The sequence below is a fragment of the Cibotium barometz genome, chromosome 14 (assembly GCF_041138505.1).
Source record: "Cibotium barometz isolate CiBa-2024 chromosome 14, ASM4113850v1, whole genome shotgun sequence".
NCBI classification, from domain to species: Eukaryota; Viridiplantae; Streptophyta; class Polypodiopsida; order Cyatheales; family Cibotiaceae; genus Cibotium; species Cibotium barometz.
The window spans coordinates 423,748-448,100 of NC_141059.1; the positions used below are offsets into that span (position 1 = coordinate 423,748).

The following is a 24,353-nucleotide window of genomic DNA, read 5'->3' on the forward strand; positions in this document are numbered from 1 at the left end:
TATTTTTTCTACCCGTACCAAGCATGTTGGTGTTCATTTTCACTTTACCAAGGAACAGGTTGAGCTTGGTACCATCAGCCTCTAGTACATTCCTACGGCGGAGAACCATGCCAACATCCTTAACAAAGTCCGTCAATCGGCTTGTCCTCAAGCGTCTTCGCGAGTGGATCGGCATCAGTCCTCCACCATCTCCCGCAACATCTTGAGAGGGGGGACCATCCTCACCATTTGGATTATTTATTATTGTAGTAAAGGGTGCATGAGTAAGTGAAAAGCCCTTGAGGGCATTGCTCATGTGAAAATCCATCACATAACATTTACCATCTTGCATACCCTTTGCATCGCATTCTGTTTTTTGTGTTTGGGGTGCATGTGTGAATGAAAACCCATATGGGCATTCATGCATGTGAAAACCCTTGCATTGTGGCATTGATCTAGTATAGCCCAAACTCAAGAGTCAAAAGACTCTACAAAAGACGAAGAGCACATGAAGAACACCATCTTGGTCCGCCTGGGCCGAGCCCTAGATGAGTCACTAGAAGCATCTGAATCACTGTCGTGTGTCGTCTACACCCACAACAACCAACCCTAACCAAAGCCAAATACCTTATCATGTTCCTCTTCACCCAATTACCATCCTCTTCATCTTCTCTCATGGTCCCCTTTTGGCTTGAGGGGGTGTGTGTGACAACCAGCCCCAAAGGCCCCGCCCAAAAGGCCCCCATTATATCGCCCAAAAATCCCTCATTATTTACCTATAAAGCCTTCCTTTTTTCCTGGTTGGTTGATGCTGGCCGACAGCTGTCTAGCACTATATGAACGATCATATATTGATCATCATCAACTAATACTCACACCAGCGGGCGCTTCGCCAACAACACACCAACTCAACGTGTCCAACGCAACAGAGCTGCACACCAGTGCATTCGAGTGATCAAACACAACATCATCTTCGCATTTCTCTGGCGCTCTACCACGTGCACGTCACACCACTGCAGCAGCCTGGCGATCATCCACTTTGGTCAACCAAAACAACAACAGCAGCCGGTGCTATACCACCTGCGCAGCACACAAAGCAGCAGCCCCTTTACCAATGACATCATCATTCACTCAGCGCTTCACCACCTGTGTTTCAGCAACGCACTGAAGCAGCCGCCTGTACCAACACTCCATCCTGCTGTCGGCTCTACCTCCTGCACACAGTTGCAGCCCGGTTGACCTATGCAGATCATCTTCGACCTCTACTTTACACAGAGTGCTACAGCTGTCCTCGACGCTCTCACCGGCCGAGCCTCTTGCTTCGACTTCGTCTTTGCTTCTTCGCCGGTCTACTACTCAGAGTCACCTCACATCAGAGGGCTCCTTGTACTGGATTACATTCACCATTATACATACATTCATTCATCCATTTCCTGCTGTGTTGATTTGCTCTGATCTCTCATACAGCTGGTCCTGGTCCTTTTGTCCTTTTTCCCTCACATTGGCCCCTTGTAAAATTGTCATCAATTATCTTAAGCACTTCATCTTCTTCATCGCCAACCTCTACAACAGTCCGTACACTGTATGGAATCCGTACAGCACATCAGCAGGCCGTATTTACACATCTTTTCTGTCTGTACATACCAGAGATACTGCAGAACTGTGAGAGGATCGCTGCACTGCTGTTCCTCCTGTTTCCCCTCTCTGCCATACTACTGTACTGACAGCCTTTCTTTCCTAGGCCGTACCGAGGTCGCTGTATAGCCGTACCCACTGCTCGAGACTCCCTCAGTGCTGTACCCCCTGTGGGTGATCATCACATCGCTGTCTTCACACCTGGAGCTTCTGTGTATTGCTGCTGTATGTACATAGGCTACCATACAGAAGGCGGGTACACTGCTGGCTGTACAAAACCTCACTTCGGTCGCATCATTGCCGAGATTACTTTATGGTAATTTGGTGCTCTGTGTTCTCCCGTGGAGAGCTCTTGAGAGCTACTTGTTACCTAGACTCTTATCTAAAGATTTGTGGAGCGCCACAGGAGTGAGGAGCACGTTGGAGATTCTTGGATTTGGAGTCTGGTGCTGGCCCGTTGGTTCCAGCCTCCAGGTATTTTCACATGTCTCGAAGTGGTTGGTAAGTATATGTAGTGCTCTGTAAGGCCTCAGAGGTTGGGTGCAGTACATAGGGTGGTAGCTCCACCGTGCCGATGGCTACATTTGCCATACATTCAAGGTGCCTCAACTACTCACCCAAAAATCTTAGCCATGATAATTCTGTGGACCCCCCCTATCTTGTGGATGGATATGAAGGTTTCTCCAGATCCAAGGTAGCCCTGGAAGCAGCAGTTGGGATTGGAGGTGGAGGAGGTACAATATGTACACTATTTCAAATAGGAGATGCATAGAGCATGGTATTACGACAAAGAATAGAACATGAAATAGGCAGATCTTTAATGAAAGCATGATTGGAAGAAACAAATATTTATCAATGTCTGTGGGAGGCCAAAATGGCGGTGAAGGAGGTTTGATGTGTATACAATCTCCAATAGGAGATGCATACTCATGCTATTACAACAAAGAAATAGAAGAAATAGGCAGATCATTTATTAAAGTATATGCCGGACTAGTATTAAATGAAGCACTAGTGGGGTCTGGCCATGATTGCCTCTACGAGGACTACAAGTTTTCTCTTTGTCAAAGCAATGCAGCTACAGAGGTGGTTGAGAATCTCATCTGTTGAGGGACGAGATGACGAGCGCTCGATGCATTGTGAGACATGTGCATGATCTCTCTCTGGACTCTTTGTTGTCTCTTCAGTGGGTGGATATGGTTTCACCAGTTGTTGGTATGTGGGACGATAAGGGTCTTTGATCTGTCTGGGGACAGATGTTTGGATGTCTAGATGCAGCCTAGTGCTTTGAGGTTGCGATGAGGACTCCCTTGTCTTGGTTCTCTATTCCTTCAAGCATGAATGACCAGTCATTTTTCTCTTTTCGTGTTTGTAATTTAATTGAGCAGTGGAGCTTTACAATAGTTAAGAAAACAAAATGTTAGGCACTCTCTTGTTGGACTTGCCAAGCTTGGAAACGTGTTGACAGGAAGGATGCTTGGTTTTTACAAGTTTTCACATTTTGTAAAGTCTCATGCTTACCTTTTGAAGGCAAATGAGGGGACTTTACAGCTGTCTATGTTGTTTGATTTGACAGAAGTAAGCAGAAGGGCATTTTACAGCTGACTGTAGCTGTGGCAGCTCTTATTGGTGTGGCTACCTTAGTTGCTGTTGCTGTGACATGGGCCAGTGGGGGGCCAACTGCTTTTGTAAAAGCAGTTGCCAAGTCAGGATTTGCAGCTGCCTTTGCATTGATTTTTGTGTCTGAAATCGGTGACAAGGTGAGCTAGCCTTTTACAAGCAAGAACATGTTTGTTATGATTAGATGTATCGGGTACTTGAGCAGTTGGCACAAATGTCTTACTTACATCTGTTCATGTTTCACAAATTTTCAATGTTTTAGCATGGCCTTGCTTTGCTCATTAGTGTTTCACAAAAATGCAATGTTTTTTGTGCAGCCTTGCTGTGCTCATTTTGCATTTCACATTTTTGCAGACATTCTTTATTGCTGCACTGCTAGCAATGAAACATGCCAAAGGTTTGGTAAGTATCAGGGGGTTTGTCTGGTTAACTAAAGAGTTTCCTTTTCTTTTTTGACTCAAAGTTGATCTTGTGTAAATCAAAATAATGGCCGTATGTTTATTATTTAAAGTTAAAGAGGTAGGCAAAGCACCTCCTATAGATTCTCAGCATCATCTGGAAGGACGAGGATGCACAGTACCTTGGGTGCAGCTACAGCTTACAGGAGCAGGTCCCACTACTTGATTTGGACGACCATATGAAACTACATGAGCTAGACATCACTGATATGGGGTTACAGAGACCATCACAGGACTGTGAGGAGGTCATGCTGTATGGGAGACATTTTTTAGAGCTGGGAGCTGCACATGGTCTTGTTATCTATAACGGGATGTCCCAATGGCCCTCCTTGGACACCATCACCTCCTTCCCTTACACAGGAGGTACCAGCACCGTGGACTACTTCATGGGATCCCCAGCTTTGGCACACCTTCTCCCTGACTTCTCCATCTTGCCACCCCCCTTCAAAGCTGACCATGGCTACCTCTCTTTCACTCTTACTTGCACACCACCCGTCCCTCTGCCACCACCCCCCATCTCACGTTGATGTGTTGGGGAGACCTGCCTCTATAGCTTGTCTGAACACACCACCATGAGGAGGGAACAACCACCTAGCACCACAACCCTAGCAAAACACCAAAGTATCAATCCACTTAGCTGATGTCCTCTGTCCTCCAGCTGACACAATCAGACACATGAATATTCTCCAAACTCCTCAAACTGATACAACTGATTCCCGCAGCTGGCCTCCCAGGTCCGTCCTGACCTCCACTGACTCTGATATTCACTCCCAAGCCAACTGACCTTAGCTGACCACCAGCTGACCAAAAACACTCCCAACCAACTGACACAGACTGATTAGCCACTGAATGAAATTCCGAATCAGACATTGGCTGTTGACCCTAGTCAGAAATATGTCTTCCAAGTTTCCCCAAGGTTCCTCCAGCCTCAGCTCTCTTCAAAAACTTGTGTGAGAACTTCACAGAACTTGCCAACATACCCCTGCTGACTCCTTGCTGACTCAGATCTGACTTATCTACCTCAGCTGACTCAGTTCTGAGTTAGACCTCAACACCCCAGTGTTTGCTGTTTTTGACACCTCCGATCCCTCCAAAACCTCAAATCCCACCAAGACACAACTCCACAAACTCACAACTGACAGCAAAAGCTGACTGTCTGTAGACTTTGAAACTCCTTCCGCTTCTTCTTGCAAATCTGATTGCTGCTGACTACTGGCTGAAAATCTGACAGTTAGACCAAAACCCAAAACTTTCCAAAAGAGGTCATTTCTACCCTTATATACCCTCAACTGACTCCTATTGATCCTCAACTGACCCTAGCTGACACCTTTGTGACCTGAAACAACCCTTAGCTAATCTAGACAACCATACCGTCCCCAACCTATCGAGCTGACTTCCGACATGTCTTTGATTGTTAGCCCAGACTTCACAAGTGTCAAACAGGACAAGGTCTATGGTTCAACAACATTAGCTGACTAATCTAGACACACATTTGACTCTAGTTGATAAACTTCTGACGGGGAGACCTCTCTCTATAGGTCGTCCGAACACACCACCGTGAGGAGGGAACAACCACCTAGCACCACAACCCCAGCAAAACACCAAATCAAAGTATCAATCCACTCAGCTGATGTCCTCTGTCCTCTAGGTGACATAGTTGGACACCTGAATATTCTCCAAACTCCTCAAACTGATATAGCTGATTCCCCCAGTTGTCCTCCCAAGTCCGTCTTGACCTCCAATGACTATGATATTCACTCCCAAGTCTTCAGTTGACCTTAGCTAACCAAATACACTCCCAGCTGACACAAATTGATCTGCCATTGATTGAAATTCCGAATCAGATACTGGTTGCTGATCCCAGTCAGAAATATGTCCGCCAAGCTTCCCCAAGGTTCCTCCGGCCTTAGCTCTCTTCAAAAACTTACCTCATAACTTCACAGAGCTTGCCAACACACCCTTGCTGACTCCTTGTTGACTCAGATCTGACTTATCTACCTTAGCTGACTCAGTTTTGAGTCAGACCTCAACACCCCAGTGCCCGTCGCCGCTGACACCTTTGATCCCTCAAAAACCTCAAACCCCACCAAGACTCAACCCCACAAACTCATAGCTGACAGCAGCTGACTGTGTACTGACTCTGAAACTCCTTCCCCTTCTTCTTGCAGATCTGATTGCTGTTGATTGGCTGAAAATCTGACAGTCAGACCAAAACCCAAAACTTTCCCTTCAACCCAAAGAGGCCATTTCTACCCTTGTATACCCTCAACTGACTCCTATTGATCCTCAGCTGACCCTAGCTAATAGCTTTCTGACCTGAAACAACTCTCAGCTGATCTAGGCCACCATATAGTCCCCAACCTATCCGACAGGTCTCTAATTGTCAACCTAGACTTCACAGGTGTCAAACAAGACAAGTCTATACTTCAACAACATCAGCAGACTAATCTAGACACACAACCGACTCTAGCTAATCAACTTCTGACATTGTCAGACCCTGTTGACTCAAAAACGAAGCTATTTGACACAGATTTGACTTAGCAGTCCTCAGGTCTTTGCTCACACATGAATTCCTTTGCAATCTCAAACCAAACACATCATACGAGAGCATAAACAACTCATTACTCAAAACCATAAGAAACTTTTTGCATATAGATGATAAAGAGCTTGTCTCAACAACCCTGAGACGGGCCGCCAACTTGCCCTCACATCACAACTTGCCTCCCTACTCCACATTTGCCACCACTTCATTCATCTCCATGTGGCGGTCTACTGCTAAGCCACCGTGTGGTTCCATGTCCCAGAACTATTGGGATGATGACGAATGCCGAGCCACACGCTCGTGTCTTAAGTATGAGGTATGGATTGGGCAAATCACTTAGCACCAAGCCCAGCGGATTTCTCAATGCCTCATCCAATGCAAGAAACGGGAGTTCTACGCTTGGAAAGAGGATGAGTTATATTGACACTTTTTAGGGCTGAACTGCAAAGAGGCAAGGACGAAACTTCGAGAACATCGCCCCCCCCACACCTATCACCTAACTGGACACATGGCCTTCTTTGCACTCTTCCTCTTATCATATCCCACATCAACCGCCTCTACCCCACCACCAGATCCCCGCCTCATTACCTCCACCTTCTTCACAAAGGGCATGGTCCTCAAGGCCATCCGTAGACTACATAATGGGCGGGCCTTGGATCACGAGGGACTCACTGCCAAGTACATCTCACATGCCGATGATACCTTGGTGCCTCGACTTGTCTACATGTTTAATACAGCCCTTTCTAAAGAATTTCCACCCTTGGTCCGCTAACATCATTACCCCCATCCTCAAAGCTGGAGATCCACTTGATCCTAATAATTACAGGACGATTATAGTTTACCACATATTGGCCAAACTCTATGGATCGGTGCTAGAGGCGGAGCTCAGTTCATTTGCAGAGAGAGAAGGATGCAGAGCCTCAAGACAGGTGGGCTTTCAGAGGAGCCACTTTACCCTTGACCACATCTTCAGGCTCCGTGCCATCATTGAGGAGGGTAGAGCCCGACATCAGAGAATTTCCTGCTGCTTTGTGAATTTCCACAAAGCTTTTGATAGTGTAGCCCAAGCCTACCTTCTACAGCGTCTATAGGAGATAGGAGTCCCAACTGACATGGTTTGGAGAATCATCGCCCTCTATGAGTCCGTCACTGGACAAGTGAGAGCCCCAGGAGGTACATCATAGGAGATTTCCAGAAATATTGGGGTGAAACAGGGCTGCCCTCTATCACCCACTTTTTGTGTCCTCTACATTGAAGAGATCTCGAGCTAGATTAGGTGGGGCTGGTCCCACACTGGTAGGCATATTGATCCCCTTACTACTTTATGAAGATGACATCGTCCTCCTTTTAGATTCAGCTGGGGGGCTTTAGAGACATTTGGATGCCTTACAGGATTTTTGCACTGAGCAGGATCTCACTATTAACCTTGGTAAAACCAAGTAATGGACTTCAATACTTCCCACCCCTTCACATCTAGATTGAGCTTCATATACAAAGGGGATCCTGTGGAGATTGTCTCATTCTATGTCTACCTTGGTGTCACTTTCAGTGGCCCACGCTTCACCATGCGTCCCTCAGCACATGCCAGATTGACACGGGGCTATGCAGCCTTGAGCTTACTTGAGCGGCAATCCTTGCATGAAAATTTCCATGAGCCTAGGATGAAGAGTTGGCTTTTGACACCCTCATCACACTAGCATTGATGTATGGAGCAGCCTTTTGGGGGCAAGATTTATCTAATGAGGATTGGCAGCGAGTTGAGAGGCCCTAGGTCATGATGTTCTCTCGAATGATCTATAGCAAACGATCAGTCCTACACCAATTTATCTAGGCAGAGTTTGCTGCAGCCCCGATGGTAGTGGATGCACTCTTCTAGACAGTCACATACCTCAATCGCATCAGTCACATGGATCCCCATAGTTACCCAAGGCTTGCCCTGGAGTCCTCGAGACAACTAGCACTCGAGGGCCACCCTGGAGTATGGTATGCCCGGGTTTCCACTTGGTTCTTAAGATATAGGCTATGCATGGACCATCTCCCATCCCTTCAATACAGTTTAGACTCGCCTTTTCTTCAGCTCTCTCATGAGGACACCAACCGGGTTATCCGGTTAGATCTTCTCAACCTCTACATCCACTGCACATGGATCACACCTTCGGAGCTCCCACCGAAGATGCACTTCTATAGAGATTACTTCCCGACGCTCAGTGAGGATGGAGTCATCTAGCAGCTGGGCTACCTGAGTGATCACATGTCCCATGCTATGCAGATTGTGGTTGGCCAGATATGGGTTTCATCCCATTGCCTCAGAGTGGAGACAGGAAGATTTGAGCGCATCTTCATCGCCAGTGAGCTCATACGGTTACCCATGGAGGAGAGGATCTACCGATTATGCCACACAAAGGTCGAGACAAAGGAGCATTACATATGGCATGGTCAAGTATACTATGAGATCTATGGGAGGTTTCATTGTCTGTTTCATGAGAGATTTGGCCCACACTCCACGATCGTTGACTTCTTGGACCAACATTGCCTAGGACTCTTATTGCTCGAGCTCTGTAGACATAGGAACACTTTCTTTTGAGAGAGCTTTGGCCCCAACCACCCTGACCTCTGCCTTGCTAGCAAACTATCACGTGCTTCTTCCGGACCCAAGAGGAGGACACCCATATAGTGGATTCTGTGGACCCACCTCGTGCTCCTTTGGGCCCAGCTCGCTAGAGAGGAGTTACCGCGGACCAGGCCTCCACATTCTCGTGTGCTCAAGGTCCCTGTCCCCTGATCCCCTTATCAGCTCTGGATCCATGACATGCTCCATTGCCATCAAGCTACCTTTCACGTCCCTCATCAGCTCTAGATCCACGACATGCTCCATTGCCATCAAGCTACCTTTCCACGTGACGTAGCTGAGGGAGACCTCTCGGCCATACTATCTAGCCCCATGCTTGATATTTTGGATAGTGGTATACCATGTATTGCGGGCTGATGCTCCTCTCATGTATACTATGAGATCCGTGGGAGGTTTCATTGTCTCTTCCATGCCTAGTATACTATCACTATGAGATCCGTGGAAGGTTCCATCGCCTCTTTCTTTTTTTTTTCCGGGAAAAAGATCCTTCAATTATGTCGTCTTTGCTCAGGCACAAGAGCATAAGCCAGGGCTGAAGCTCTCGCTCCCCCCTGCTCGCGCTGACTGCACGCCCTCCCCCCTTTTTTTTTCCCCGCCTTCGCGCTGCTCCCCCCTCCCCCGCCTGCCCTCGCGTTTGCCCCTCACTCCCCCGCGTGGCTGTTCTGCGCACCCCAGCGCTGCTGCGCCGCCGCCCCCTGCTCCAGCTCCTCTCCTTCGCCCCCCCCGTCTATCTTCAGTGCCCCGTCCCCCCTTTAGCCGCCGTCGCCTCTTCTTCCCCCCGCCCCCCCTTCTTCGCGCTGCTGCCGCCTCCCCCCCTAGGGGTTTTTGTCCTCGTTGCCTTCCCCCCCCCTTTTTTCCTGTTCTGATTTTTCGTCCCCCCTAGGGTTTTCTTTCTTTTTGCCTTCCGCCTTCCCCCTCCGTTCTTTGTGTGCAGCTCGGTTCTTGCAGGCTCTCCGCATTCGCTCCGCCTTCGACATAGCTTCAGACTCTGATGGAGGCTCCTCCCGCCCCGCCTCAGAGGGACTTCCCCGCAATCCTCTCGCCCGCCCCTGAGGACACCCCCATCAGGCTTTCTCTTTCACCAGAAGAGGAAGCAAGCCTCGCCGCAGAGGTGGAACGCCTCCAGGCTCATTCCACCATTTGCCGTATAGTCGGCACTCGCCCCAGCAGAGGGGAGATCCGGGATCTTCTCCAGGCCCGCCTTCTTGCAGATGTGGGCAAGATCTTGGATGTTCAGCTATTGGGCCGTGGACATTACCAGATCGAGTTCGAGACCGCCCAGAGCATGGCCAAGGTCCTAGCCATGAGTCCCCTTGACATCAGGGGTGCTCGGGCTTTCTTCAGACCTTGGCAGCATGGCTTTGACCCAACAGCCGCCGAGCAGGGAGAGCGCCTTTTCCATGTTACAGTTTGCTTCCCTGGACTCCGCCGGGAGTATCTTCCGCTCCTCTCTAGGCTAGGAGCATTGGTGGGTTCGGTGCTAGAGACTGGCCCCACAGCAGCTTCAGTGGTGGCCAGAGCAGCTGGGCTACCTTCGGTCAGAGTTTTGGTGTCTGACATCTTCTCCCTTCCGAAGGTCATTCAGCTACCTAGGATAGGGGGGGATGGATTGATCAGAGAGTGGAGTTCTCGGGGCTCCCAAACCAGTGCTTTATTTGCAGGCAGGTCGGTCATCTGGCCAAGGCCTGTCCTCGTAGGAGACCCCGACCCTCACTGCAGCAGAGCAGGCCCCTGATGGCCCGCCCACAGATGCGGCTCGGCAGGCAACCTCTGGGACACCTGCTCAGGCCACAGAGACCTCGGAGTGGCAGCCTGGACAGGGGCGCCGTCGAGGGAGATAGCCACAGCAGCACGCCCAGAGACCGTTGTTGCAGCAGCAGCCACAGTCTCAGCATCACTGGGTTCGGAACAGCTTTGCTCCGCTCCAGGAGGAGACCCCTGCGACGACTGAGGACCAGGAGATGCCAGCACCCCCTCCTTCACCCCCCCCACCCCTGTCCCCCCCTACCACCTCGCTTCCACCTTCGCCTCCTCCCGTCCCCGCTCCGGTTTTAGCAGCGGCTCCTTCTCCACCCCCCTCGCCCCCCCTCCTTCACCCCCGCCTGCCTCAGCTCCCCGGGAGGCCTTGGCAGTCCCCTGGCATTCACCTGCAGTTCGGAGGGCTTTGAGCACCGACCTTGCTCGAGCACCGCAGAGGAGACTTACCATGCCGATTCGGGCTTCACGGATATCATCTATCTGCAGTCGGTTGAGCCGCCTCGGCAGCAGACAGCGCTCGGAGGCTTTTGATTACGCCTTCACACTCATCAGAGTTCATGTAGTGATTCCTCCGGCCCACGGGGAGGAGGCACTTGATTCAGCGGTGGCCTTCTTGTTCCCTCTATGTGGCCCATGCGACCGGGAGTGAACTCTGGAGCTCGCTCTTAGTACTTTGAAGACTCAGGCAGTTGAGTTTTCTCATCATGTGAGCGATCTGGAGGTGACAGATGTGATAGGCCGACTATGGGAGTTGGCTCATTTTTTCTTGGATCCCGGGAGTGTGGATGCCTCAGGGATTCGTCATTTGGTCGTTTGCATAGTGGCAGACTTAGCATGCGACCCTGGATATGTGATTCTTGCAGTACACCGGGTGGGCAGATTCGCAGCCGCTCGGATGGAGACTATTCTCCATCCAAGCCGCTTGCGAAGGCCCGCCGTACGGCTGAGACAGCATCCACCTCAGCAGGTCATCCATAAGGATCATCTCATGGAATGTACAGGGCCTTGGCGGAGCACATTATATATGCTATTGTGGTTGCTTGAGGCAGGAGCTTCAGAGATGCCTGGTTGGTGGCAGCATTGATATTTTGATGATGCAGGAGCACCACTTGGGTGAGAGCAGGATCCGGAGATATGGTTCGGTGATGCTTGGTAGATGGGACACCTTTTGGTCTGCAGGGTTTGGTCCTTTGGGTGGACAGGGAGGAGTATGCATGGTCATATCAGATGTATGGCGGCAGGCCATTGTGGATCGAGGGATCATTGTGCCTGGTAGAGCACAGTATGTCATTTTGAGGATGCATGATGAGCTATTGGACGTGCTCAACGTCTATGCGCCCAACCATGCTAGTGCCAGAGCAGAGTTCTGGACCCAGGTTGCGGATGCATTGCCAGAGGCCGCACATTGGTGTGTCGGGGGTGACACATCTAGCACGCCAAATGTTCCAGGTTGCTATGCTATTGCAAATCTCCCAGCGCTGGCATGAGTCTGGACGCCAAAACACGTGCAAGTGGGGCTGTGACTAGTACTACTACAATACGATGGTGGGAGACATGAAGGGCATGGCCTCCCCTATCCTCCTCGTAAGTCCTGACAACTTTAGCCTCGGTGGCCCAAGCGACAGTACCCCAAGTGATAATCCGGGTCGATGCCCTGTCAATAGCAAAGATGCGGAGAATCCGCTCTGCCAAATCTGCTGAGCCTTCGGGCAATCCCAAAGGCAATGTCGTTGAGACTCCTGGGGGTGGCCGCACCTCGAGCACACCTCGGGCAAGCTGCTGGCCGCCCTCCGACTGCGAGCCAAGTACCCACTGCCAGACTATTGGGTGCCGTCAACTAGAGGAAGAGAGTGATCTTCCTTGGCCGAAAGCTGTCCCAAAGCCTCTTGCAGAAATCTGAAAGGAAGCGCTGTGATAGGCCCTGAGACTGCCAGTGTGCTGCTATTGTCGGTGTGCCATCTATCTCCGACAACTGGATCCTGCTGCCGAGTCTCGCTGTATATGCAAAGAAAGGGGCATCCAGAGTCTCCACCCGATCTGTGGAATCATGCCACGTCTACTCTCCAGGGTCCCACTACAACTGCATGAGAGGTCGGCACTCCTAAATCCATAACCGCCAAAATCTTTCCCTGGCCACCTTGGCCGGTGTTGGATCTATGTGCCATGAACGTGTCCGAAAACCAATCACCCTCACCCTCTGCAAGGTGTAGCCTCTGAAATCCTCCAAGGGTGCTTTGATCTCTCTAATTTGCCATGTAATCCAATAGAGCAGACACCTATCCTCATCTTCTTCAAGACCACCACGAGAATATCATGTCTGGTGAACACACCTAGCCATATCGGGGGGGTCGGGTCTGGAATAGGAGTCAGCCACTCCGGAGGAATAGCTCAGTCAATGTCGATGCTAAGCCTGTCTCTACCCGGGATCCCTGTCAGGCCTCTCTCTTGCTGCTCTTGAGGTAACTGCCTGTGTGCAACCCAATCTCCAAGAGACCTGGCTGGTCCCATGCTCAAGGCGCCCTAGGATATGTGCGGTCAGGCCCCTAGCACGTGGCCATTGGGTAAATGGATCAGGGGGTTCCAGATCAAAGGCTGCCGAAGCTGCTCCTCTGAGGCCACTGGAACAATCTGTCTGAGGGTTGGCCTGAGATGATCCGAAGCACGAAGTAGATTGGCTGCGAATCTGTCCTCAAAGGTACGACTAAAACTACGGGCTCGCATCTGTGTGAAGATCCATCTAGTGCTCTGCAGCCACGGGCCTCCAAGGCTCGGAGTGCGGGCTGAAATCTGGGCCAAGAGGAAATCCTTCCAAGGCTCACCATCGGGTTGGAGTCCTCTGACAATCAACTTGCCTAGCAGGGCACGGCTCTGTATAGCTGGATCAATGAGACCTAGCCCCCCTCTGCCATGTGGCTGAACGATCACTCTCCATGCCACCTTGACCTTGGCCTTGGTTGGCCTCCCATCACTTCCGACCCACAAGAAGTTCTGGATCAAACGCTGTATCTGGCCAATACAAGCCCGAGAAAAGGCCCAGCACAAGGTGATATACCACATGGTGGCAAGCAGTACCTGGTTTGCTAGCACCACTCTGCCTGCAAGGGATAGCCTCGCCGAGCTCCAATATAGAAGCTTCTTCCGAATACTCAGAAGAAGCGGAGCATCAATGCCAACGTGGCAGCCGAGGTATCGGACTAGAGTGCCCCTCGAGATCCACTGGAAAGCCTCAACTGGTCGCGCCAAGTTGGGGTGGGTGCTGAGCCTACCCAAGAACCACACTGCTTGTGCCAGTTGATCTATGCTCCTAATGCACGACAGAAAATCTCTATTGCCTCCGCGAATCTTTGGAGATTCCCATCTCTGGCAAGGTAGGCTACTGTGTCGTCTGCAAACTCTGAGTCCAGTAGCTCCTCTGCGTGCGGAGGGGAAGGCACAATCCCTGGAGTCTGGTCTCCTGGGCGGAGAGAAAACTACTCATGGCCTTGGCGACAAATAGAAAGAGGTATGGTGCTAGAGGACAGCCCTGTCGAACCGAGCGAGAAAGGGGGAACCTGTCGCCTCGGGCTCCCTGAATGAGAACCTGGCTGTGAGATGCTGAATAAAGTCTTGAGACTCCGCGAATCCACTCCATGGGGAATGCCATCCGGCTCATAGTGCCCTCTAGAAAGCTCCAATCCACCCTATCATAAGCTTTCTCAAAGTCAAGGAGTAGCACAATGAGGTGCTGCTGCTGCATCTTGGCCGAAGCTGTCGCCTCCCAAAAGGTAATGATGTTGTCCAGAATACTCCGATCTTGAACAAAATCAGTATGAGTGTCATGGATCAAGTCTGGGAGGGAAGGCTGAAGTCGCCTACTGATGGCCTTGGCCAAAATCTTGTAGGCCGTCCCTAGAAGGGTGATGGGTCTCCATTGTCGGATCTCCAATCTATCACCACCCCCCTTGGGAATCAAATGTATCAAGCCTTTTGTGAGCCTCTCTGGCATAGTAGCCAGGAGTTTCATAAAAAAGGTTTTTGAAACGCGTTTCGAAACGTTTCATTGCCCGACCCAAAAGTATGAAACGGGAGGGGTACCTGGGGGGGGGGGGGAGAGAGAGAGACCCAACAATAGGGACCCTCAACAAGTTTCATATCAGTTTATAAGACTGCAAACAAACAACATGTCACCTTGATCTTATAGACTTAAAAATGTGTAAATAAAAGCAAGACATTGCAATTTGAAATTTGATTTACGAATCACGATATCATATCAATATTTGACATCATGATTCATGACATGCTGCAGGCTGAAAAAGGCTGAAATTTTGAGCCGTCCGTTTTCAAACGGCAAAAATCCCCAATTTTGACATTAAAAAAAAATAAGCATAAAAAACTCGTTTCAAATTTAACGAAACGTTTCGAAACGTTTCGAAACGTTTCGTACTTCAGTGATGCGAAACGCGTTTCATTGCTACTATGCTCTCTGGCATGGCACCTGTGAGCATAATCTCATTCAAGGCAGCGCAAAGGCCACCTTCCATGAGGTCCCAATGGCAAAGAAAGAAAGAAGCAGGAAGCCCATCCGCCCCCGGGCGTTTGCCCTTGGGTAATGCCTTCACTGCCTTCGCCAGCTCCTTTGCAGTGAAAGGAGTCAATAAAAAAGACCGAAGGGAGGGGGGAACCACCTCTCTCGTGTGTCTCCAGACTCTCTCGCGCACAACCATCACTTGGGGAGATAATAGGGCACCAGTGAGAATAGACTGGAAGAAATCCGTGGCAATGGTTCTCACCTACAGGGGATCGGAAACAATAACTCCATCCTCGCCACGTAGCCTGCGAATAACGTCTCTCCTCCTGTGAGGGCCGGCTATCTCAAAGAAGTCTCTAGTAACTCTGTCACCGGCTTAAGTCCAGAATGAGGCCCTGATCTATACTCCACTCTTCTCTCCTCAATGAACCGAATCTCCGTGCGGGCAGCTGCGAGTTGACTCTCAATCAATGGGCTATCCGGGGAACTCTCCTGAAGACGCTGTAAAGAGGCTATGCCCCTCCTCAGACTCCTCTCTTGCTTACGAATTCCCTCCAATCTCCTCTGGGCTGCCTCCTATAAGAAAATACTAATCTCCCCAAGGCCCTCATCCAAAGTGCACGCTGCAGATCCCGAGGAAAAGTCTAGACCCGCCCATATCTGCTCAATCCAGCTACAAATATCGGGGTCCTAAATGAGGCTGTCTAGAATCTTGGAGCTCGCATGTTTGTCATGCCTCCATGGGTCCTTTAGGGATAGAATAACTGGGGCATGATCTGAAAATGTAGTGCTTGCTAGAATACCAACCATGCCTCCACGGCTGCAAGCACTCGTCAACATAAAACCTGTCCAGTCGAGAGAGGTTGGGGCCAGTGCTCCGCCTATCTGATCGAGAAAAACTAAGACTCCTAGGGCTGCGACCAAACTCTGGAAGATGCCAAGGGTCCTGTCCCCTAAGAATCAGTATCATCTCCTCCCATGCAGAGTTCTCCACCCCAGAGACAGTGGCCATGCCACCTCCAAGTCTGTCCTCTGCTACCTCTATCATGTTGAAGTCACCGCCCATGCACCAAAAATCAGCCTGGGGAAGGTCCTGTTGGACAATGCTCCAAAAGATAGCTCTACCTGCAGCCGCATTCGGGGCATAAATGTTGAGGAAGCCAATGCTAGCCTCTCCAATCAGAATGGTAACCCACTGAGTACGTCTTGGAACTATGACTCTTGATCCTGTCTCACAGACGGCAAAAGTTGCTCACTGACAGAGAGACACACTTCTCCTTGCGTCCCTGAAGGGCCGAAGGATGGAGACCAAAAAGTATGCTGGTAGAATCTTCCCACAGCGGCGCGTACGCCCCTCACTAAGACGGTGCTCTTGAAGAACAAGAATGTCGATAGATCCCCCCACCATAGCACGATGTAGCTCTCCTCTAAGGATGCCTCGTCTCTGAAAGCACTGAGGCCCCCCTAAGCCCTGAATGTTCCATGAGACAATCCTCATATCAATCTCTGTGAGGTGGAACTACCAGAACTACCCTCCACTCGAAGAGTCCTGGGCGCGGGCTTAGACGGGGAATAGTCACAATCTGTCTTGGTGCAGAATCGCGCCAAGGGGCCACTTTGCCTGAGCGCGAGGGTACTCCGTGCTCCATCGATCACAATGGAGCTATCTGTAAGAGCATGGGAGAGGTACTGTGAGAGAGGTATGCATGAACACAAAAAGCAGCACCTCCAGGTTGGAGGTCACCATCTCCCCTCCTTGGTCTCGGTGTGCTGGCCAAAGGCCATAGATGAGTAAGAACATCTGTGATCCAGAGATCTTGCAGATGATGCAATAGCTCAATTGCCCGATCCTGTATGGTAGCGGCCACCAACTCTGGATCCCACTCTGTCTCGGGGGCTGCGCTCAAGGGGAAAGAGAAGATCATCGCGCCATTCTTTGGCGTAGAGGGTCTAGAGTGGTGGAAGACCACACATACTCGAATAGGGGCTATGGTCTCCTCGAACGTGTTTGTCCCTTCTGTCGCAAGACATCGTAAGAAACTATAAGCCACAGGCTGCCCCAACATCCTGGGGGGCCCGCTTGGAGACTCAGGTGGAAGAGCCCTCATTGGTGAGGCTGCAATGGTCATCTCCACCCGCTTTGAGAAACGATGAATCAGGCGGCGAACGGTACTCACCGGTTGTCTCCTCTCCAAGTCAGGGGTTGCAGGGGGGCGACGGGAATGCATTGGAGAGGCGCCCCGGGGGGGGGGGGGGGGGGGGGGGGGGGGATCGTAGGCACGGAGAAAGAGGAAGGGGCAAATGGAGTGACTGTGTGAAGAGTTGGAGGCGAGGGTGGGGGAGGAAGTGAGGGGGAGTGGGAAGGTGGAGAGGCTGGAGAGGGATGCTGCTGAGAGGCATCCATCGGAGGGGAAGGTTGCTGGGGAAGGCTCGATGAAGCGACGGTGGGGTCAACCTGCCCCACTGGGCACTAAAGGCCAGAGGAGAAGTCGTCGACGAGGAATTGGCTGCCACCACCTCCGCCGGGGGGGGGGGGGACCCTCTCCGTTACTGGAGAGGGTCCGCCGTCTGCGGGCGAGTGCTGTGATAAGTGCTCAAAACGGTTCTCTGATAGAATCGAATCCTCCTGCATGATGTTGCTAGCCTAGTGCACACGGCGGCGACGCTCAGCTCCCGACGCTCAGCTCCGGGGCGGGAGCCAACCGTCTGCCACTCTCCGGTTGATGGGTCATGCATGGTCAGGGTGCTCCGCGGTCTGGGAACTTGCTCCTCCCTTGGCTCCTTGATGAGGATCTGAGTGGGAAGTGGGAGGGGGAACCACCGGGCGCGGTTGCCTAGTCTGACACCGAGGGCAAACTCTGGCTAGATGACCCATCTGTCTGTAAATAAAGCATTGGCCTGGAAGGTCGGAATACTCCACTCGCTACATAATGGGATCGCCTTGAAGACTGAGAATAGGTATCATGTGAGGCACATAATCCAATGAGGCAATACAAATACGGAGAGATGGAATCCCCGCTGCTCGTGTGAGGGACGAGGCAACGGTGGGGGGGGATTCAATCACTCTCCCGGTGGCACCACCAATCACTGGGAGAAGAGGAAGGTATTCCTTCTTGAGGCCTGGAAAGCAGACTGTCATGGGAAAGCGTGAAACTCCAGCTAATGGATCAAATGCCGGGTCAAAGCCGTGTTGCCAGCGTCGTGCAAAGAAGGCATGGATTGTACGTAGTGTCGATTGCATGACAAGATGAGATGCCGCTGGTGAGTCGAACTCAACCTGGTAGTAGCCGCGCCCTAAAAGATGAATATTTGCGGTCTTTGTTGGCGCACCTAGGAGGCTAGCTTGAAGAAGATCCCTGAGTTGGCCACGCGTGGGGCAGCTACCGACAATCTTGCATACTAGAGTGGAGGCCTCTAGGGATGCGAGAGTCGTTGTGAGAAGCTGCAAGTCCGCTTCGGAAAACGAAAGGCAGGTAATAGCGGCCTCGGTCGGGGGAGATGGAGCAGCTGCCATGGAGTCCTCTTGGGGGCGAAGACAAAAGAGGCTTGTGCTCTTTGGCATCACATTTCTCAACATCTCCAACCTGTGAGCTCCTTGCTGGAGACTTCAACGCCCGCACCGCTAGCGCACGTCATACAGATACCCTTCCTTGAGTCAGATGACCTTATGTACCAGGAGATCTACATTGAGGGCATAGGCCTCGAGCGTACATCAAAGGACAAAGTGACCTGGACATCACATGACAACTACCCACACCTATGGGGAGCATTTCCTGGCCCTTGGCGAAGCTCATGGGCTAGCAATCTACAATGGCTTAGCTCGATGGCCTGGCTCTAGCTCTTTTACATGCTACCCTTTCGCACATGGAGCCAGTACAGTGGACTACCTGATGGGCTCTCCCCCCTTGGTACCACTCATCTTGGACTTTACCATCTCACCTCACCCTATCGGAGTCACAGCTGACCATGCATACCTAGTCTTCTCCCTCACATGCCCGTACACCACCCAGCTCCCTGTTTGTGGCACCACCGCTACCCGAGATACCTCTCCACCAAAGAGACCTTTCCCATCTCCTCTGACCACATTTCCACACCCTCTCTGGCCTCGACCCCCACGTCCCCTCTCCTGGGTTTGGTGCAACTCTATGCAGCCGTAGGCACTGGGCAGTCTCTAGTCTCTGGTAAGCACACCATGTCCATTTGGTTCTGTACTTACATTGACCTGGGCATCAATCTTGTCGAGGAATTTTTTCAATTCCCCTTGCAATCCATCCCACCCGCTCAATTTGGTTGTTTTTGGCTTGGGCTACTTCCTTCGTTTCCCGAGTTATGTTCAAGGACATGGTGAAGATAGGAGACGGCCCGATGCGGGATGAAGTAAGGGTGGAATGGCTTCTGGTTGATGGTTCAACCATTAATCTGTGGTTCAGGGGGCACACAGTATACAGTATAGCGACGACGGAAGTGACGGGCAGTCAAGTCAGCCCTAGCAGCAAGAACAACAGTATTATCAGCTGTACGACCAACCTACGTGAAATACCCCAAGTAAGAGTCCACTTACATGTGTTTCGATTACTCACAATTGTATGCCCGAGAAGCTCATCCAAGCCACTGCAAATATGCATATTCGATCAGCACAGGAACATGCAAACAAGGGAACATAAAGGGGTTCCACTAGCACTCACTACCCAACCAGAGGCTCCAAACCACACGGAGTGGTAAGCCACCCCCGAGCTAGAGACCAACACAACCTTGGCAAGCCTATATACCCACAAGGCATAGGACTGCCATGTGTCCTGTAGGCAATTGTATGTCTAGCAGCAGCACAGTACAATTGTATGGACAGGTTGTACAGCAACACTAGCAGCAACATTAGATCTGTACGGCACTATACAGACCTGCAGGCTGACATCATCTAAGTATCCTGTTACGTTAGCAGTTTGGACAGCGGCAATCAGCTGTATGGAGGGTGAGGGGCGGGGTTGGAAGTGTTCAGGCTGCTTCTGGGGCAAGATTTGCCAAGGATCTGAAGGTGTTTGTTGAGTATCCAGCGCTGCGATCAGGGGGCACTGTTTGTGGCTATGGGAAAAGCAAGGTTACAAATGTCTCTATTGAGTCTCAGGGGCTGCAAGCAAGAGGCACTGCTCGTGGCTAAGGAAGACCTCAAAGATAAGAGGTTGTGGAGCAATGGCAAGGAGAGGTGGGTTAGGAGTGTGGGGAAATATATGTTCTTCAAGTTTTTATGTCCTTGCTCATACTTGCTTTGTATTGTCTTTTAATTGTTATAGCTTGTATATTCTAGGTTTATAGCAGCATAAGCTCCATGGATTAAGTTCAGTTTTTGTTATTTTCCTGGAATAGAAATTGATTTTGTATGGTAAAAGTCTATGTCTTTGGCTTGTGCAGGTGCTTTTAGGTTCGTCAGTTGCCTTAGCACTGATGACAATCATTTCGGTTGCAATTGGAAGGATTTTCCAGGCAGTGCCATCACAATTAAAAACAAGTTATATCCTTTACACTTCGTACCTTATTTCTTTAAAAATGCTCTGCCACATTGTACTCATTGAGTTCTGGGTATTTCTAAATGATTTGAAATCTGTGATGTTCTCCTGTATTTGATGATTTATGGGTTTATAGTGTTAAGTCCGTCCATGTCTAGCTGATATGCTTGCATATTGTTTCCTATATGATAGAATATAATGCGATTGGTGCCTGGAAGGGCTTCAAAGGACTGTGAGAGGCAAAGAAGGATAGGTTGACTGAATGGCTGCATGGGGTCCAGAGGAGAACCGCATAAATTGATTTGGGCCTTGACCTTCAGAGGGGCAAGGAAAAGACACCCTTGGCTCCTCCCTAAGGGTATTCTTGTAGGCTAATGTACTCCTCGAATGGCTAGCCCATTGAATTCATTGGAATGAGGCTAGGGATTCTCGAGTTTACTCCACCGGGGCTGTGGAGATTCCATTCTTGGAAACAATGTGTTGAAGGATGACTCCATGCTTAACCGAGAATTGGCATTTGAGTGGGTTCAACTAGATATGATAGATGTTGGGGTAAAGGCATTATGCCCACCCTTAATAGTGTGTACTAGCCCATGTGTTTATAGTACATAGTACACTTAGTACTTTTAATGTACTAAGTGCACTATGTATACTAGTGCAATATACATGTGTGATAGGGGAGTCACACACTCAATATCATTGAGTTGACTTATCCCCACAACTCTCTCTCTCTCTCTCCCTTCTTCTCTCTGTGTATGTCTCCCACATGAAACCCTAATTAACTCTCCCATTCAACTGGTATCAGAGCCCTGGTTTTAGGGTTTTGTTCTCAAGGGTGCAGAGCTGGAAATTGGCGTAGAAGAGCTACAAAACGACCTCATGTGCTGTACGGACTCCTGTGTGCTGCTGTGCAGGCCTGGTAACCCTGGTTGCCTCGCTTCTTCAGCCAAGTCGTAGGCAGCGTGAGCAGCTTGCAGCAGGCGTTGGTCCACAAGGCATAAGGCTGTGTGAACGTGGGGAAGCGTGTAGACGCCTGGCCACAAAGCGCTGGCCACTAGGCAAAGGCAGCAAGGCGTTGGTCGACGGCTGGCTACTAGGCGAAGGCGAGCGGCGCTCAGCAGCGAGCGAACACGCCTACGAGAGGGTCGTCGCGTGTAGCGCTGGCTACTGGTCGGAGTCGGCGGCAACATTAAGTCGGTGACAACAGTCGCACGTCGCGTGTAGCATTGGTGACCATAAGGCGTTAGACTCTTGGCCCTAGACGTAGCAAAGTACACCTGCACGAACACAACAAGGGCTGCCCAGCAGCAGCCACGCTGCCCAACCAGGCAGCGCAAAGGGCTGCCCAGCCAACCAGGCGCAGCCAGCGCTTCATAGCAGCAGCAGCCAGCCATCCGTACACGCACAGCAACGAGCAAGTGCATCAGCATCAACACACGTGCAGCACCCTTTTGCAGCAGCAACAGCATCAGCATCAGCATCAGACGAGCCCCCCCCCTTCTCCTGCAACAACAAAATTCAGCCTGCAAATTGTAGAAAATCAGAAAATTAAGAGGTATTTGCCTTCAATTTTGGAAATTTCTTATCAATTCAATCAATTGAGCAGGTACAGGTGCTGAATTGCTCAATTTTTGAGCAAAATTGGTAAAATTGGGTGACATTGGTCACAATCAGGATCAATTTGCAGGAAATTGGATGTCAAAATTTGGGGCTTTTGATGTAATTGTGCAATTAAGCATTCATACATGCTGTATGATGTGAGAAATCGCACATTCGGGCAAAATTGCAGCAAATTGCAGTGCAGATCAAAGGGCTTTTGTGCCGATTGGATTGATTTGCATGCAGGCAATCGCATTTGATGCTTTGGGCATATGTTGATGCTTGTCAAGCACTCAATGTGCCTGTAAATCAAGGGGCTTTCATGTATTGGATGTATATAGGCCAGGGGGAAGCATTGTGAAGACTCTGGATGCCTTCATGTGCGCTAATGTACCATGTATGATCAGAAATTGATCTTAAATCAAGGGGCTTTTCAAGATTTTATGCTTGTTGAGCTTGGCAAAACAGCAAGTGAGACTTTTATGCCTTGAATCCTCAGAAATCAGCTTGCAGTCAAGGGGCTTTTACCCAATTTCTGTTCGGAACTGTTGTATGCAGTGGTCAGGACTGTAAAAGTCTGATTTTCACTCATTTGGACAGCCAGGAGAGCATTTATTGCTAGTGTACCTGCTGGTACAGATTTGGTACAACTTTGTACAAGTTTTGGCATGGCTGCACATTGATTTGAGTGACCAAAAGGCTCAATTTCAGCTGCTGTACTTGCCGGTACAGGTTTGGTACATCATTGGTGAGCACTTAGTACTGCTGTACAGTACTTTGGAAGGGCAACAGAGCACATTTAAGGTGCTGTCCTAAATCTGCAGCAAGCAGATTTTGGTGATTTCATCACATACAGTGGGAGTAGAGTTGCATTTGTGCTTCCACAGTGGGAGATAAACTTTGGGAGAACAACTGTGAGCACTTTGTGTGCTTTTGGTACAGTGTTTGCACATTTTGCAGGGAGTCAGGCATTGACAGGTTGCATATTGCTATGGCAACCACAGGTGAGAGCTCTTCATTGCTTCACATCAAGAAGCTTGAAGGCTCACATAACTATGATATTTGGCAAACCCAGTGCTATAATGCGTTGCTCCAGAAGAAGCAGCACAAGCCTATCAAAGAAAGGGGTGTAAAGCCCGCTTCTCTTACTGCTGAAGAGTGGGAAGATATGGATGAGCTGGCAAGATCTACTATCATGTTGTCTGTGTCAGACTCTTTACTTTTCAGCATTCGTGAAGAGAAGACAGCTTGGGGAATGTGGCAGAGATTGCAGGACTTGTATGCCCAGCAAAGTGTATTGGTTGAAGAAACTCATAGGTCTTCAAATGAAAGAAGGGGCGTCTATGACAACCCATCTAAATGAGTTTAATGGTATTGTCAGCCAGGTCATTAATCAAAAGTTGGCAATGGACGATGAGTTCAAAGCCACTTTTCTCTTATGCACTTTGCCAGAGAGTTGGGACACATTCAGGACAGCCACTAGCAATTCGAATGCTATGCTGTCATATGCAGATGTGGAGGGTGCTCTTCTTCAAGAAGAGATGAACAGGAAGAACAATTCTGTTGGAAAGTCCAATGCAATGAATACACGTGGGAGATCCCAGCAAAGGGGTAAAAGCCAAGAACGGGGAAGGAGCAAGTCCCGCTCCAAAAAGGACTTGGAATGCCATTATTGTGGCAAGAAGGGACACATCAAAAAGCAATGCTACAAATGGAAAAATGATCAAAAGGAAAAGGGAAAAGGAAAGGACAAAGACAAAGATGAAGCCAAAGATGCGAAGCCAAAGGGCAAAAGTGGAGTCAAAATTGAAGAAGTCAATGTGTCACATGCAGGTGACAGTGAGGATGAAGTCCTATTCACGTCTTCACTTGATGCCCATTCACTTCTTACAGGAGATGGTCATGGTATGCACTCATGGATCATTGATTCAGGTGCCTCCTTTCATGTCACAGGCTGCAGAGACTTGTTTGTCGGGTATACTGCTGGCAATGAAGGAGTAGTTTATTTGGGTGACAACCATGCTGCAAGATTCTTGGCAGAGGTGATGTGAGGCTTGTATTTTCAGATGGCTCACAGCTTATGCTCCATGATGTCAGGCATGTGCCTGAGATCAAGAAGAACCTGCTT

At 50.0% G+C, this 24,353-nt stretch overlaps 1 protein-coding gene across 2 annotated transcripts in view; it reads left to right on the forward strand.

The window, feature by feature from the left end:
- The window catches only part of LOC147631520 (protein PAM71-homolog, chloroplastic), an 80,222-nt gene that overhangs the window by 48,315 nt on the left and 7,554 nt on the right, over positions 1 to 24,353 (forward strand). For both annotated transcript variants that reach the window (XM_086808026.1, XM_086808025.1), the window contains exons 3-5: positions 3,188 to 3,371; positions 3,586 to 3,633; positions 20,532 to 20,628. In XM_086808026.1, the coding sequence (XP_086664152.1) occupies positions 3,188 to 3,371; positions 3,586 to 3,633; positions 20,532 to 20,628 (329 nt within the window). The remainder of the gene's footprint in view (positions 1 to 3,187; positions 3,372 to 3,585; positions 3,634 to 20,531; positions 20,629 to 24,353) is intronic.